This window comes from Schistocerca piceifrons, chromosome 5 (assembly GCF_021461385.2).
Source record: "Schistocerca piceifrons isolate TAMUIC-IGC-003096 chromosome 5, iqSchPice1.1, whole genome shotgun sequence".
NCBI lineage: Eukaryota > Metazoa > Arthropoda > Insecta > Orthoptera > Acrididae > Schistocerca > Schistocerca piceifrons.
The window spans coordinates 307,711,494-307,726,445 of record NC_060142.1 but is presented as its reverse complement, the minus strand read 5'-3'; the positions used below and the strand labels follow the sequence as shown (position 1 = coordinate 307,726,445).

Sequence of the window (14,952 nt, the reverse complement as noted above, 5' to 3'; positions counted from 1 at the left end):
GAGTGTGCTGTTAGCTGCTGTTTCTATGTCTGAGTCTTGTATTATTTGTATTTATAGCACTGATGAGAGCTACGCTGTCAGTTGGAATGTAGATCTGCAGTGCAATAAAAACGGCAGATGATATTACGACCGATGTGGACCTTCTTTCTGTCCTAGATTACATCATCGTCGTGGGGCACAATCATTCCCACGGAATCTAACAAAACTCAGGAAATATTCCTGAAGTGAGTGTCCCGTATGAGTGGACAGAGCAGTGCAGATCGCCTTGTGGTTACAGGTTCGGAGCAGGGGCCCCACGAGAAGAAGCTGCTGAACCGGCTGCTGGGCGCCTACAACACGCTGGAGAGGCCCGTCGCCAACGAGTCGGAGCCGCTGGAAGTCAAGTTCGGCCTGACGCTGCAGCAGATCATAGACGTGGTGAGTCCCGCGCCGTGCCACGCTGCGCCGCGCCCAGCCTCCTCGACGCTCTCCGCCCACGCAGCGCTGCAGCAGCCCCATATCCCACTCACCTACTGCTGCTTAGGCACAGAGTCTGCAAATACTACTATACGATATGACCCCGCGAATAGGCACCGCTGTGTTGTCACACAGAGCATTTCACTCTCCATTCTTGTATCCCACAGCCATGCTGAGCAGGCTTTGCGATAAACTTCATACTCTAAAAGCTGCAAAGTTAGACCTCTTTCAACAAAATTTGAAACCAATGTCCTCATCTCAGCGGGCGACAGTCCAATATACCACCATAACTCTCTCCGTCCTACTCCCACAGTTGAAGACACAGCCCGCCTCATCGTAGCACTCCTGAAAAACATCCACCTTTTCCTCAAATCCTCCGACAAATTCTGAGTCTGAATTCCAGAACGGCCACCTGCCATTTCACTCACAATATGCTGAAATACCTGATTTGCAAGATTTCACCTAGTGACATTCTTTTGTGGTCTGACCAAGGCATTTGACAGAGCAAATCACAACATTCTTTTGGAGAAAGATGAAATTCATCACTTTCGATGTACACTGAGTAAGTGAATTACTTAATATTTCCTCCTCCTGAACAGGCCATGAAGGCCCAAGGATACCGACCAGCCACCGTGTAATCTTCAGCCCATAGGCGTTACTGAATGCGGATATGGAGTCACTTAATATTTGCATGACAGAGAGCAAAGGATCGTGATGAATCTTCTGCTGAGTGGGAAAAAGTTACTACCGATGTCCAACAGGGTTCAATTCCGGGACAACTCCTGTCCTTGCCACAAATAAATGGCCTTTCATCTTGGACTAATGGAGCAGAAGCAGTGTTTTTTTATTATGCAAATTTGCGTCTGGCCAGAGCGTACTTGGGTAAAATTAGCGTATCAGTTTTCCTTTTCTTGTACAGGCCTCATTTTCAGGCTGTTTTCCTTACGTTACTTTGGTTTTAGCGGTCATGACAAGCATCCATGCTGTACACGCATAACAAAGGCGACTTTGTATATTCGAATAAATACGTAAGGCTTCAGTGTAAGATTATATATTACTATCTGATTTTCGGAAATCATTTCTCATGTAAATTTCTGGCGAATGCATTAAATTGAAGGAACTGAGTCCACCATACCAGCCACTAAATAACACCAATAAACGAAATACTCGAAAGCATTTTCAGTGTGTTCGGTAAATGGTCTATCGACTAACATAGAGAAGAATGTGTACAAGATAAGATATGCAGCGGTAACAGTACAGTACAGAGGAAAGGAAATCTTAAAACTAATTGTTCAAATTCATGGTGTGCATTTTGATTAGAATTTGAAGTGAAAATCACATATTATAGATCTTCTCAAACAATTAAGTTCAGTAATATTTGCTCCCGTGTAATTGCTGATTTTGATAACAAAATCATTAGCAAATTACTTTGCTTACTTCAATTAATGGACGTGATATGGGGCATTAATTTTCTTGAGCATTTCGACACAAAGATACAAAGCATTAATTGCACACAAAAGTGACTCACGTATAGATAATATCAGGGGCCCTTTCTCGAATTTCACGTAAGCAACTGTATAAAAAAATTAGGCATACTAGGATGAGCCTCAAAATACATTTACACGCTTACAGAGTTTGTTGTGAAGGATCAGGCACAATTTAAAAATAATAGTAGCGTTTTTAAATATGACACTGGGTAAAGAATAGCCTCCAACTTACTTGCTCAGAAACTGTAAACAATGTCAAGATAAAAATATTTGAGCACCTCCATTGCGAATAACAAAACTAAACATAAATTGAAATCATTTCTATTTGAAAATTTCTTCTGTGTCATAGACGAATTTCTGAATGGATAGTAAGTATCTGGTTGCGTCACAGTCATAAAATTTCGTTGTACGTCACGAAAAAATAAAAAATAAAAGGAGGAAGGAATAGAGTAAGTGGCCTGCATATAGCCGTAGATTCGGAAGAAAAATGGACTGTATTTATTAACCTACTGCCACTTGCCACATTATAGTAAGCTGCGGCAAATTTGATACACAGAACATGCAAGAAACTAAACTCTGCCAAATTTTCCTCAGAGCTCAATCTGTCATGCACCTTAACGTCATAGCTACCAATCCCCAAGCCAGGCACACTTCGTCGCCCCTGGTCTAATCTACCCAATCCCACATCCTACTTTCTCAGATCCAGTGAAGCTACAACGGCAAGTAACTCTCTCCGTCCTACTCCCACAGTTAAACACACAGTCCGCCTCATCGTAGCACTCCTGAAAAACATCCACCTTTTCCTCATATCCTCCGACAAATTCTGAGTCAGTCACAGTCTGAATTCCAGAACGGCCGTGTTTCCCGTGGAAACCACACACCTCAGCACCTCAAAACCTTCTTTTCCGATCCCTTCCAATCTCACTTCTACTTCATTGCAACCTCACCCGCAGTCTGATAGCCACACCCTGCACTTGCCATACGGTCCGCATACTCACACACATATTCCAACACAAAACATCCGCAGACATGTTATCCCCATCAAAATTCATATCTCATAGTTAATAGGAGCACTCACATCTCATTCTCATACATCATGAAATAATGTACATCATCATTATCTTAGTAAATACTTCATCTTCAGTGTTTCCTTAAAGAAAAAATTAAGTTATCTACACTCCTGGAAATGGAAAAAAGAACACATTGACACCGGTGTGTCAGACCCACCATACTTGCTCCGGGCACTGCGAGCGGGCTGTACAAGCAATGATCACACGCACGGCACAGCGGACACACCAGGAACCGCGGTGTTGGCCGTCGAATGGCGCTAGCTGCGCAGCATTTGTGCACCGCCGCCGTCAGTGTCAGCCAGTTTGCCGTGGCATACGGAGCTCCATCGCAGTCTTTAACACTGGTAGCATGCCGCGACAGCGTGGACGTGAACCGTATGTGCAGTTGACGGACTTTGAGCGAGGGCGTATAGTGGGCATGCGGGAGGCCGGGTGGACGTACCGCCGAATTGCTCAACACGTGGGGCGTGAGGTCTCCACAGTACATCGATGTTGTCGCCAGTGGTCGGCGGAAGGTGCACGTGCCCGTCGACCTGGGACCGGACCGCAGCGACGCATGGGTGCACGCCAAGACCGTAGGATCCTACGCAGTGCCGTAGGGGACCGCACCGCCACTTCCCAGCAAATTAGGGACACTGTTGCTCCTCGGGTATCGGCGAGGACCATCCGCAACCGTCTCCATGAAGCTGGGCTACGGTCCCGCACACCGTTAGGCCGTCTTCCGCTCACGCCCCAACATCGTGCAGCCCGCCTCCAGTGGTGTCGCGACAGGCGTGAATGGAGGGACGAATGGAGACGTGTCGTCTTCGGCGATGAGAGTCGCTTCTGCCTTGGTGCAAATGATGGTCGTATGCGTGTTTGGCGCCGTGCAGGTGAGCGCCACAATCAGGACTGCATACGACCGAGGCACACAGGGCCAACATCCGGCATCATGGTGTGGGGAGCGATCTCCTACACTGGCCGTACACCACTGGTGATCGTCGAGGGGACACTGAATAGTGCACGGTACATCCAAACCGTCATCGAACCCATCGTTCTACCATTCCTAGACCGGCAAGGGAACTTGCTGTTCCAACAGGACAATGCACGTCCGCATGTATCCCGTGCCACCCAACGTGCTCTAGAAGGTGTAAGTCAACTACCCTGGCCAGCAAGATCTCCGGATCTGTCCCCCATTGAGCATGTTTGGGACTGGATGAAGCGTCGTCTCACGCGGTCTGCACGTCCAGCACGAACGCTGGTCCAACTGAGGCGCCAGGTGGAAATGGCATGGCAAGCCGTTCCACAGGACTACATCCAGCATCTCTACGATCGTCTCCATGGGAGAATAGCAGCCTGCATTGCTGCGAAATGTGGATATACACTGTACTAGTGCCGACGTTGTGCATGCTCTGTTGCCTGTGTCTATGTGCCTGTGGTTCTGTCAGTGTGATCATGTGATGTATCTGACCCCAGGAATGTGTCAATAAAGTTTCCCCTTCCTGGGACATGAATTCACGGTGTTCTTATTTCAATTTCCAGGAGTGTATTTTGTGCAATGTGCAGCTGTAGAGTGAATGTTGGAGTGTTGTCAGCTCACCCTAGCCTGTGAGGAACAAGAGTATGAAGCAGCAATAAAGAAAAATATGTAAGTTTGTAGGCTTTTATATCTGGAATAAATTTCCATAAAATTCTTCTAGCCCTCAGCCCGCATAGCGCTGTAAAATGCTGAACCAACGTTACGATAAGTGGCTGTCGTGAGTGTATGTAATACTACTAGGGCAGCGCAACTTAACCACTGTCTTCACTCCTACAAATGTTGTTGTTGTTGTTGTTGTGGTCTTCAGCCTGACGACTGACCTTGTGCAGTACTCCTGCTGCGCTATCCTGCACAACCATCTTCATCTAAGAATAACTACTGCAACCTACATCCTTCTGAACCTGTTTACTGTGCTCATCTCTTGGTCGCCCTCAAAATCTTTATCTCCCTCCATTACTAAATTTGTGATCCCTCGATGTGTCAGAATGTGTCCTATCAATCGATCCGTTCTTTTAGTCAAGAAACGACACACATTTCTTTTCTCCCCAGTTATATTCAGTACTTCCTCATAAGTACGCAGTCTACATACCCAATCGTCAGCGTTTTTCTGTTGCACTACATTTCAAAAGTTTCTATTCTCTTCTTGTCTGAATTGTTTATCGTCCACATTTCACTTCCATATAAGGCTAGATTCCACACAAATTCCTTCATAGAAGACTACTTAACACTTAAATCCATATTCGATGTTTACAAATTTCTCTTCTTCGGAAACGCTTTTCCTTCCATTGGCAGTATTCATTTTATATACTCTCTGTTTCGGCCGTCATCAGTTATTTTGCAGTCGAAATAGCAGAACTCATCTACTAGTTTTAGTGTCTTGTTCTCTAATCTATTTCCCTCAACATCGCCTGTTTTAATTCGACTATATTCGATTATCTTTGATTTGCTTTTGTTGACGTTCATCTTATATCGTCCTTTGAAGACGCTGTCCATTCCACTCAACTGTTCTTCCAAGTCCTTTGCTGTCTCTCATAGAATTCAAATGTCATCGGCAAACGTCAATTTTTTTATTTATTCTCCCTGAACTTTCATTCGTTCTCCGTATTGTTCCTTGGTTTCCTTTACCGCTTGGTGAATTGAATAATATTGCGGACAGGCTCTATCTCACTCCCTTCTCAACCACTGCTTCCCTTTTATGTTTCTGGACGCTTGTAACTGCCGTCTGATTCCTGTACAAGCTGTATATACTCCTTCGTTTGCTGTATTTTATTGCCATTGCCTTCAGAATTTCAGAGAGTGTATTCCAGTCGACATCGTCACAAGCTTTCTCCAAATCTACAAGAACTACACTCCTGGAAATTGAAATAAGAACACCGTGAATTCATTGTCCCAGGAAGGGGAAACTTTATTGACACATTCCGGGGGTCAGATACATCACATGATCAACTGACAGAACCACAGGCACATAGACACAGGCAACAGAGCATGCACAATGTCGGCATTAGTACAGTGTATATCCACCTTTCGCAGCAATGCAGGCTGCTATTCTCCCATGGAGACGATCGTAGAGATGCTGGATGTAGTCCTGTGGAACGGCTTGCCATGCCATTTCCACCTGGCGCCTCAGTTGGACCAGCGTTCGTGCTGGACGTGCAGACCGCGTGAGACGACGCTTCCTCCAGTCCCAAACATGCTCAATGGGGGACAGATCCGGAGATCTTGCTGGCCAGGGTAGTTGACTTACACCTTCTAGAGCACGTTGGGTGGCACGGGATACATGCGGACGTGCATTGTCCTGTTGGAACAGCAAGTTCCCTTGCCGGTCTAGGAATGGTAGAACGATGGGTTCGATGACGGTTTGGATGTACCGTGCACTATTCAGTGTCCCCTCGACGACCACCAGTGGTGTACGGCCAGTGTAGGAGATCGCTCCCCACACCATGATGCCGGATGTTGGCCCTGTGTGCCTCGGTCGTATGCAGTCCTGATTGTGGCGCTCACCTGCACGGCGCCAAACACGCATACGACCAGCATTGGCACCAAGGCAGAAGCGACTCTCATCGCTGAAGACGACACGTCTCCATTCGTCCCTCCATTCACGCCTGTCGCGACACCACTGGAGGCGGGCTGCACGATGTTGGGGCGTGAGCGGAAGACGGCCTAACGGTATGCGGGACCGTAGCCCAGCTTCATGGAGACGGTTGCGAATGGTCCTCGCCGATACCCCAGGAGCAACAGTGTCCCTAATTTGCTGGGAAGTGGCGGTGCGGTCCCCTACGGCACTGCGTAGGATCCTACGGTCTTGGCGTGCATCCGTGCGTCGCTGCGGTCCGGTCCCAGGTCGACGGGCACGTGCACCTTCCGCCGACCACTGGCGACAACATCGATGTACTGTGGAGACCTCACGCCCCACGTGTTGAGCAATTCGGCGGTACGTCCACCCGGCCTCCCGCATGCCCACTATACGCCCTCGCTCAAAGTCCGTCAACTGCACATACGGTTCACGTCCACGCTGTCGCGGCATGCTACCAGTGTTAAAGACTGCGATGGAGCTCCGTATGCCACGGCAAACTGGCTGACACTGATGGCGGCGGTGCACAAATGCTGCGCAGCTAGCGCCATTCGACGGCCAACACCGCGGTTCCTGGTGTGTCCGCTGTGCCGTGCGTGTGATCATTGCTTGTACAGCCCTCTCGCAGTGTCCGGAGCAAGTATGGTGGGTCTGACACACCGGTGTCAATGTGTTCTTTTTTCCATTTCCAGGAGTGCATAAACGTAGGTTTGGCTTTCGATTCTCTTCTTTTTGTGTTCTAAGATAAAGGGTCAGTATTATTTCGCCTGTGCCTACATTTCTCCTGAATCCAAGCTGATCTTCCCCGAGGTCGGCTTACCACGTTTTTCCATTCTTCTGTCAACAATTCCTTTAGTATTTTGCAGCCATGAATTACTAAACTGATAATTCTGTAATATTCATACCTCTCAGTACCTGCTTTCTTCCTAAAAGGGAACGAATAAAAATTCATCATATCAATGGACACCAGGACAGTAGTACAGTGTTACGTACCCTGACGGAGGCTTAAGCGTTCATACATCTTTTTATAATATGATACGGTTTACTATAGCCAGAAGAATGTGATGGAAATGTGTAATAAAATATCGTATGAAATATATAGTGCAATTTTCTGGCCACAGGAGTTTATATAAAAATACCAATATTTCAAACGTTTAAAACTATGTGTCAGACCGGAACACGAACCCAAAATCTTTGCCTTTCTCGATAAAATGCTCTACCAAATGAACTGTGCAGACACTCACATCATTACTTCCGCCAGTATCTACCTTCATAACTTCATTCAAGAGCCGGCCGTTGTGGCCGAGCGGTTCTAAGCGCTTCAGTCTGGAGCCGCGCGATCGCTACGGTCGCAGGTTCGAATCCTGCCTCGGGCATGGATGTGTGTGATGTCCTTAGGTTAGTTAGGTTTAAGTAGTTCTAAGTTCTAGGTGACTGATGACCTCAGATGTTAAGTCCCATAGTGCTCAGAGCCATTTGAACCCGTTTCATTCAAGATCTCTTGGATACCTTGCGAGAATTCCACGCATTTCACATATTCCATTCTCTATATTCCCATAGAATTTTAGCACTGTACTGTTCACTCTATTATTCTGAACGTTCACCTTGTTAATAATTTTAGACATATTACTTTCCACGGTTGTTATGCGGAGAATTCCTCATTTCTCATTTCATTGGCCCACTTAATCTTCGGAAACATAGATACAGCACATCTCAACGACCATGATTCTTTTCTTTCTGGGGTTTCCCCAATTCAGGATTCCTTTCCTTAACAGTTGTGCTCCAGATGCAGATTTTCAGAAATTTTCTTGTCATGTTAAGAGCGTTTCTTTCCTACTAGCAGAATCCTTCTGGCGAACCAAGCTCTCCTCGCCTGTCGTAATCTGCGTCTTACGGGTTTGGTTTATTACTTGAAAACTATGACAAACTGTCTTATTTTTTTTATCTTTACTTAGTTTATTCTGAGTTCATAGTCTATACGCTTTAGACTGTTCATTACATTCAACATGTCCTGAAATTCTTCCTCGTTTTCACAGAGGATTTACCTTTACTTAGTTTATTCTGAGTTCATAATCTATACGCTTTAGACTGTACATTACATTCAACAAGACCTGAAATTCTTCCTCGTTTTCTCAGAGGATAGCATGTCATTAGTGTTATCGTTGATATCTTTTTACCATTTCGAAAGCTTTCCTTCAAATCCTTCCACGCATCTTCGATGTGCAGGTAGAGCGATAGAGTAGAAACACTGCATCCTAGCTAACGCCGTTTTCATTCCACGAGTTTCTCTGCTGGTCATTCGTTCTTATTACGTTCTTATTATTCACACTTGGCTCTCACACATTCTGTATATTTTCTCTCTTTCCCTTCAGATTATGCCCGTTTTTGTGCAGTTTTCTGATAACTTGCAACACTTATACATTGTCGATCTTTTTTCTGTGTTGACAAATTCTAGGAGAGTGCCTTTATTTTTCTTATATCTTGCTTGCATTTTCAAGTTATAAATAAGAATTGTATCTCACGAGTCTTTATCTTTCATAAAATCAGATTGATCATAGTCTAACAAATCTTAATTATCCGTTCTGTTCTAAATTATTCTCGTCAGAATTTTGGGTGTGTTAACCGTAAAGCTGCTGTTATGATAATTCTTCTATCTGCCCTTAATAGATTGAGTACTGTGTAGATAATAGTTTCAAAAACTGCGATGAGTGTCTCCAGCATCCTGTATTTTCTCCTCCGTCCGGAGGGAAAGATAGGCGTCACTGGACGCGGATACGGAGGAGCATGCGATCAGAAGACCGCTCTCCCGGCCGTTGTCAGTTTTCATCATATGAGTGTTGTCTTCATCATCATTTCATCCTCATCCGGCGCGCAGGTCGCCCAGTGTGGCGTCGAAAGACCTGCACCAAGGTGGCCGGACCTGACCCATAAGGGGCCTCCCGGCCAATGACGCCAAACGCTCATTTCCATCATCTCAGTCGCTATCTCTCATTCAAGTAGTTCCTCAATTTGCCTCACAAGGGCTGAGTGCAGCCCGCATGCCAACAGCGCTCGGTAGACTGGTCGGTCACCCATCCAAGTGCTGGTCAAGCCTGACAGGGTTTAACTTCAGTGATCTGACGGTAACTGGTGTTACCCCTGCGGCAAGGGCATTGGCGCAATTTATATTCTTAACAGAAAATAATCAATGCTAAATACAATACAGTCGAAACTTCAGCATGGAAACATGATTGATGGCGGGAATGACGAAAAAGTAACACTTCGCAAAATGCTTACCAGTGTAGCACTGTCTTCGCCAGAAATGTTAAATCCGGTTTCACTTGTAAGTACCATGGACAGTTCACTCTACAGCGGCTAGAGTTTTACACGGAAAATTCGTATACTGAGATAGTGATATGCTATTGTAATATCCTCCTTTTCAACCTAGTTCTCGTATAGCTGATGTAATTCTGTGGAATATCAGACCGATAAGTATTACAGAACTATGCTCAACACACCTGGCAACGTAGTCTTAAGACCATGCCGACAAACCCTAATGTTTTAATTAAAAGAGAATTTAAAAGGTAGCGTTATTTACGAGCAAACCCTGAAGGACAGTTTCCGCCTAGTAACTACGTGAAACGTGAAATAGCGCCTCACTCAAAGGGGCGGAGCCTTAATCTAGTTGGCCTGTGCAGGATAGAAGTGCTCTGTCAGTTCAATGAAGTTTGCTTCAAACGGCAGAGCTAATTATTCACAGGAACTCAGCGTGTTGTCGGGACGTCGTGTAATCAAAGGGATTTTAGCCCCACCAGAGAGTATAGAGCGCGCGCCCGCTGCGCAGCGTGCATCTCTCACAGTATGCCGCGCTAGCTGTCTACAAGGAAAGACTTTAAAAAGAATATAAGAAAATAGGACAAAAAATTTGTCTCCACCTTGAGCCATTACGCTATTATCGTGTACCACCGTCTTCAGCCGTGATAACGGCCAAAATCAGCTTGTAAGAGAGTCTACACCTATATCTACATGATAACTCTGAAATTCATAGTTATTTGTTTGTCAGAGAGGTTTCTCTGTCGTTCCACTCTCGAGTAGCACGTGGAAAAAATTAACATCTAAATATTTCCGCCTAAGCTCTGACTTCTCTTATTTCAACACCATGATTATTTCTCTCTGCATAGATGGTAGAAAACAAAATGATTTAGTTTTCTGAAGAAAAATTTAACGATTGTATTTCGTGAAAAGATCTCGCCGGACGGTAAAACGCCTTTTTAACATATCCGTGACACTCTCTTCCCTGCTTCGCGATAATACGACACGAGCTGCCCTTTCTCTGAGTCCTGCCAGTTCAGAACCCCATACCGCGCAGCAGTACTACAATCGAGGACGGACAGGCGTAGAGTGAGCTATTTCTTTAGTAGACTGGATGCATTTTCTAAGTGTCGTGGTAATAAAATACAATTTTTGGTTCACTTTCCACGCCAACGTATTATATGCGATGGTTCCAACTTAAGTTGCTCATAATTGTAATTCCTAGATATGCAGTTCGATCGACACCGTTAAATTTGTTAGTTGTTATCTAACCGAAATTTAACGAAATTTTTGTAGTACTCCTGTGGAACACTTCACATTTTGTACTGTTCATGATGAATTGTCACTTTTCGCACCGTGAAAATATTTAGTCCAAATTACATCGTAATTCGTTTTGATCTTCTGATGACTTCATCTGCAAAAAGTCTAAGAGAATTATACAGGGTCTGTAGTTTCGTGTGTACACTGGCTCAAGTAGAAAAACTTAATCACAACCATCATGAACGTTGTCCTTAGAGCATGGCGGTAAAACTTGACGATCCAAAGTGCAAACTATTGGACCGAAACATCCAGCGTGACTTGTACAGGCTCGCCCGTAAAAAGAGCCACTACGTTCAAACCAATGGTTACGTCGTTTTCATCTCTCTTAATTTTCTTGGGTGTCTCAAGAAATGTCTGTGAGCTGACGACCTAGCGTTCACAAAGTCCCATTTTGAGTAATAATAAACCTGCCAGGTGTTTTGCCAGTGTGTAAGTGGGCGAACTGATTGCACTAACAATAGCCTTAGACGGGTATCTTCCTTGTGCATCTTCAACATTCCATAAAGCCTTTGAGGTCTGGTAGCAGGAGGCATAAATTTCTTCATCACATCATTTGGCGAACTAGGACATTTTTACAACATCCCTGTCTTTCTGATGATGGCCTGTGTCAGATCTACTGAGCTTCCAGTACGTATTATCTTCTAACAAATGTAGCACCTTCAGCAGCAGTCAGTGTTTTTTTCGTTTTTTAATACTCCTGACGACGATGGCGGAGAATCCATCGAAAGCTCTAGGTTCTTATCCAAAATAACGTGGCTTGTAAATCAACAAGAATTAATTCAGCCATGCAGCCACCGAAGACTTCGTGGACACAGTCGCTGTCCTGTTCAAAATAAACGACAGTGGCGATACAGAGTGTGTAAATATACACTACACAGTTAATAACGCGAGTCTGGCCTCGTAAATACACAGACACGGAATCAAATATTAAACTGCAAAAGAACGCAGACAAAGCTAAATAAGTAGCTCGCCGCTGTAGAAGCTCTTAGTATACAGTGAAATGACAAAAGTCGTGGGATACCTCCTAATATCGTGTCGGGCTTCCTATTGCCCGGTGTAGTGCAACAACTCGACGTGGCGTGGACTCAACAGGTCGCTGGAAGTTCCCTGCAGAAACACTGAGCCACGCTGCCCCTACAGCCATCAATAATTGCGAAAGTGTTGCCGATACAAGATTTTGTGCACGAACTGATCTCTCGATTATGTCCCGTGGGATTTATTTGGGGAGATTTGATTGGCCCCCATTCAAGAACAACTGGGGCCCGTTGTCATCCATGGAAACTCATTCATTGTTTGGGAACATGAAGTCCATGAATGGCTGCAAATGGTCTCCAAGTAGCCGAACATTATCATTTTTAGTCAATAATTGGTTCGATTGGAGCAAAGGATCCAGTTCATTCCGTGTAAACACAGCACACACTGTTATGGAGCCACCACCAGCTTGACCGCTGTCTTGTTGACAACTTCGATCCATAGGTTCGTGGGGTCTGCGCGACACTCGAACCCTGCTATCGCTCTTAACAACTGAAATCGGGACTCATATGACCAGGCCAAGATCTTCCAGTTGTCTAGTGCCTAACCACTAAGGCACGAGCGCAGAAGTGGCCTCGTGCTGCTAGCAAAGGCACTCGAGTCGGTCATCTTCTGCCACAGCCCATTAGCGCTAAATTTCGCCCACTGTCTTCACGGATACATTCGCCGTACGTCCCGCATTCATTTCTAAGTTTATTTCACACAGTGTTGTTTGACTGTTAGTACTGACAACTCTACGCAAACGCCGCTGCTCTCGGCCATTAAGCGAAGTCCGTAGGCCACCGCTTTGTCCTTAGTGAGAGGGAGCGCCTGAAATTTGGCATTGCCAGCACACTCTTGGCACTATGGGCCTCAGAATATTCCATACCCTAACGATTTCCGAAATGGAATGTCCATCCGTTTAGCTCCAACTACCATTTAACATTCGAAGTCTGTTAATACCCGTCGTGAGGCCGTAATCAGTTCGGAAACCTGAGTACAAATGACAGGTCCGCCAATCTGCTGCCCTATTAAACCTTGTGCATGCAATAGTACCGCCAGATGTAAATCTACATATCGCTATCCCATGACTTTTGTCATCTCAGTTTAGTCAACAAATGATCTACAAGGCTGTTGCTGGAACGGAGATAGATGCCTTAGAAGTTTCTTCGGTTACTCACTATGCAAATGATGTCACTAATAGGAGTTTATTGTGGATATGTAAGTTTCGTACCCGAATAAAACAGGGAACATTCTTCCGTGCCAAATTGACGTCATTATCAAGGTTAGACGCGATGTTACATTTTATTACACGCAGCGGATGGTTGTTTCTTTGTCTTGTGTGCGAATGTAATAAAGTAGTCTGTACGAACCAACATAAATTGGCCTGAGCTTCGATTATTTTCTATTAAATTGATAAATGTCAATATCTGTTGTGTCACACTGGAATGAGCATGACTTCAGTAAGCCATTCGTTGCACGCCTTCCGTATTATTTATCTTACATTTAGAAGAAGGTATTACAAGCTTTCGTATGTGACAACTTGCTGAGAACTTCATTTTGCCATTTCATACGAAAAAGTAACAAGATCTCCGAAATCATGGTGCTATACTACATCACACAATAATTTTTGCAGAGTATCAACCCAAAACAGAAAATACACTCCTGGAAATGGAAAAAAGAACACATTGACACCGGTGTGTCAGACCCACCATACTTGCTCCGGACACTGCGAGCGGGCTGTACAAGCAATGATCACACGCACGGCACAGCGGACACACCAGGAACCGCGGTGTTGGCCGTCGAATGGCGCTAGCTGCGCAGCATTTGTGCACCGCCGCCGTCAGTGTCAGCCAGTTTGCCGTGGCATACGGAGCTCCATCGCAGTCTTTAACACTGGTAGCATGCCGCGACAGCGTGGACGTGAACCGTATGTGCAGTTGACGGACTTTGAGCGAGGGCGTATAGTGGGCATGCGGGAGGCCGGGTGGACGTACCGCCGAATTGCTCAACACGTGGGGCGTGAGGTCTCCACAGTACATCGATGTTGTCGCCAGTGGTCGGCGGAAGGTGCACGTTCCCGTCGACCTGGGACCGGACCGCAGCGACGCACGGATGCACGTCAAGACTGTAGGATCCTACGCAGTGCCGTAGGGGACCGCACCGCCACTTCCCAGCAAATTAGGGACACTGTTGCTCCTGGGGTATCGGCGAGGACCATTCGCAACCGTCTCCATGAAGCTGGGCTACGGTCCCGCACACCGTTAGGCCGTCTTCCGCTCACGCCCCAACATCGTGCAGCCCGCCTCCAGTGGTGTCGCGACAGGCGTGAATGGAGGGACGAATGGAGACGTGTCGTCTTCAGCGATGAGAGTCGCTTCTGCCTTGGTGCCAATGATGGTCGTATGCGTGTTTGGCGCCGTGCAGGTGAGCGCCACAATCAGGACTGCATACGACCGAGGCACACAGGGCCAACACCCGGCATCATGGTGTGGGGAGCGATCTCCTACACTGGCCGTACACCACTGGTGATCGTCGAGGGGACACTGAATAGTGCACGGTACATCCAAACCGTCATCGAACCCATCGTTCTACCATTCCTAGACCGGCAAGGGAACTTGCTGTTCCAACAGGACAATGCACGTCCGCATGTATCCCGTGCCACCCAACGTGCTCTAGAAGGTGTAAGTCAACTACCCCGGCCAGCAAGATCTCCGGATCTGTCCC

At 46.1% G+C, this 14,952-nt stretch overlaps 1 protein-coding gene across 1 annotated transcript in view; it reads left to right on the top strand.

Moving 5' to 3' along the window:
* The first annotated feature begins 237 nt into the window (after nucleotides 1-237).
* The window catches only part of LOC124798962 (neuronal acetylcholine receptor subunit alpha-7-like), a 341,236-nt gene continuing 326,521 nt past the window's right edge, over nucleotides 238-14,952 (top strand). The window contains exon 1 of the mRNA XM_047262497.1: nucleotides 238-417. Coding sequence (XP_047118453.1) covers nucleotides 238-417 — 180 coding nt within the window. The remainder of the gene's footprint in view (nucleotides 418-14,952) is intronic.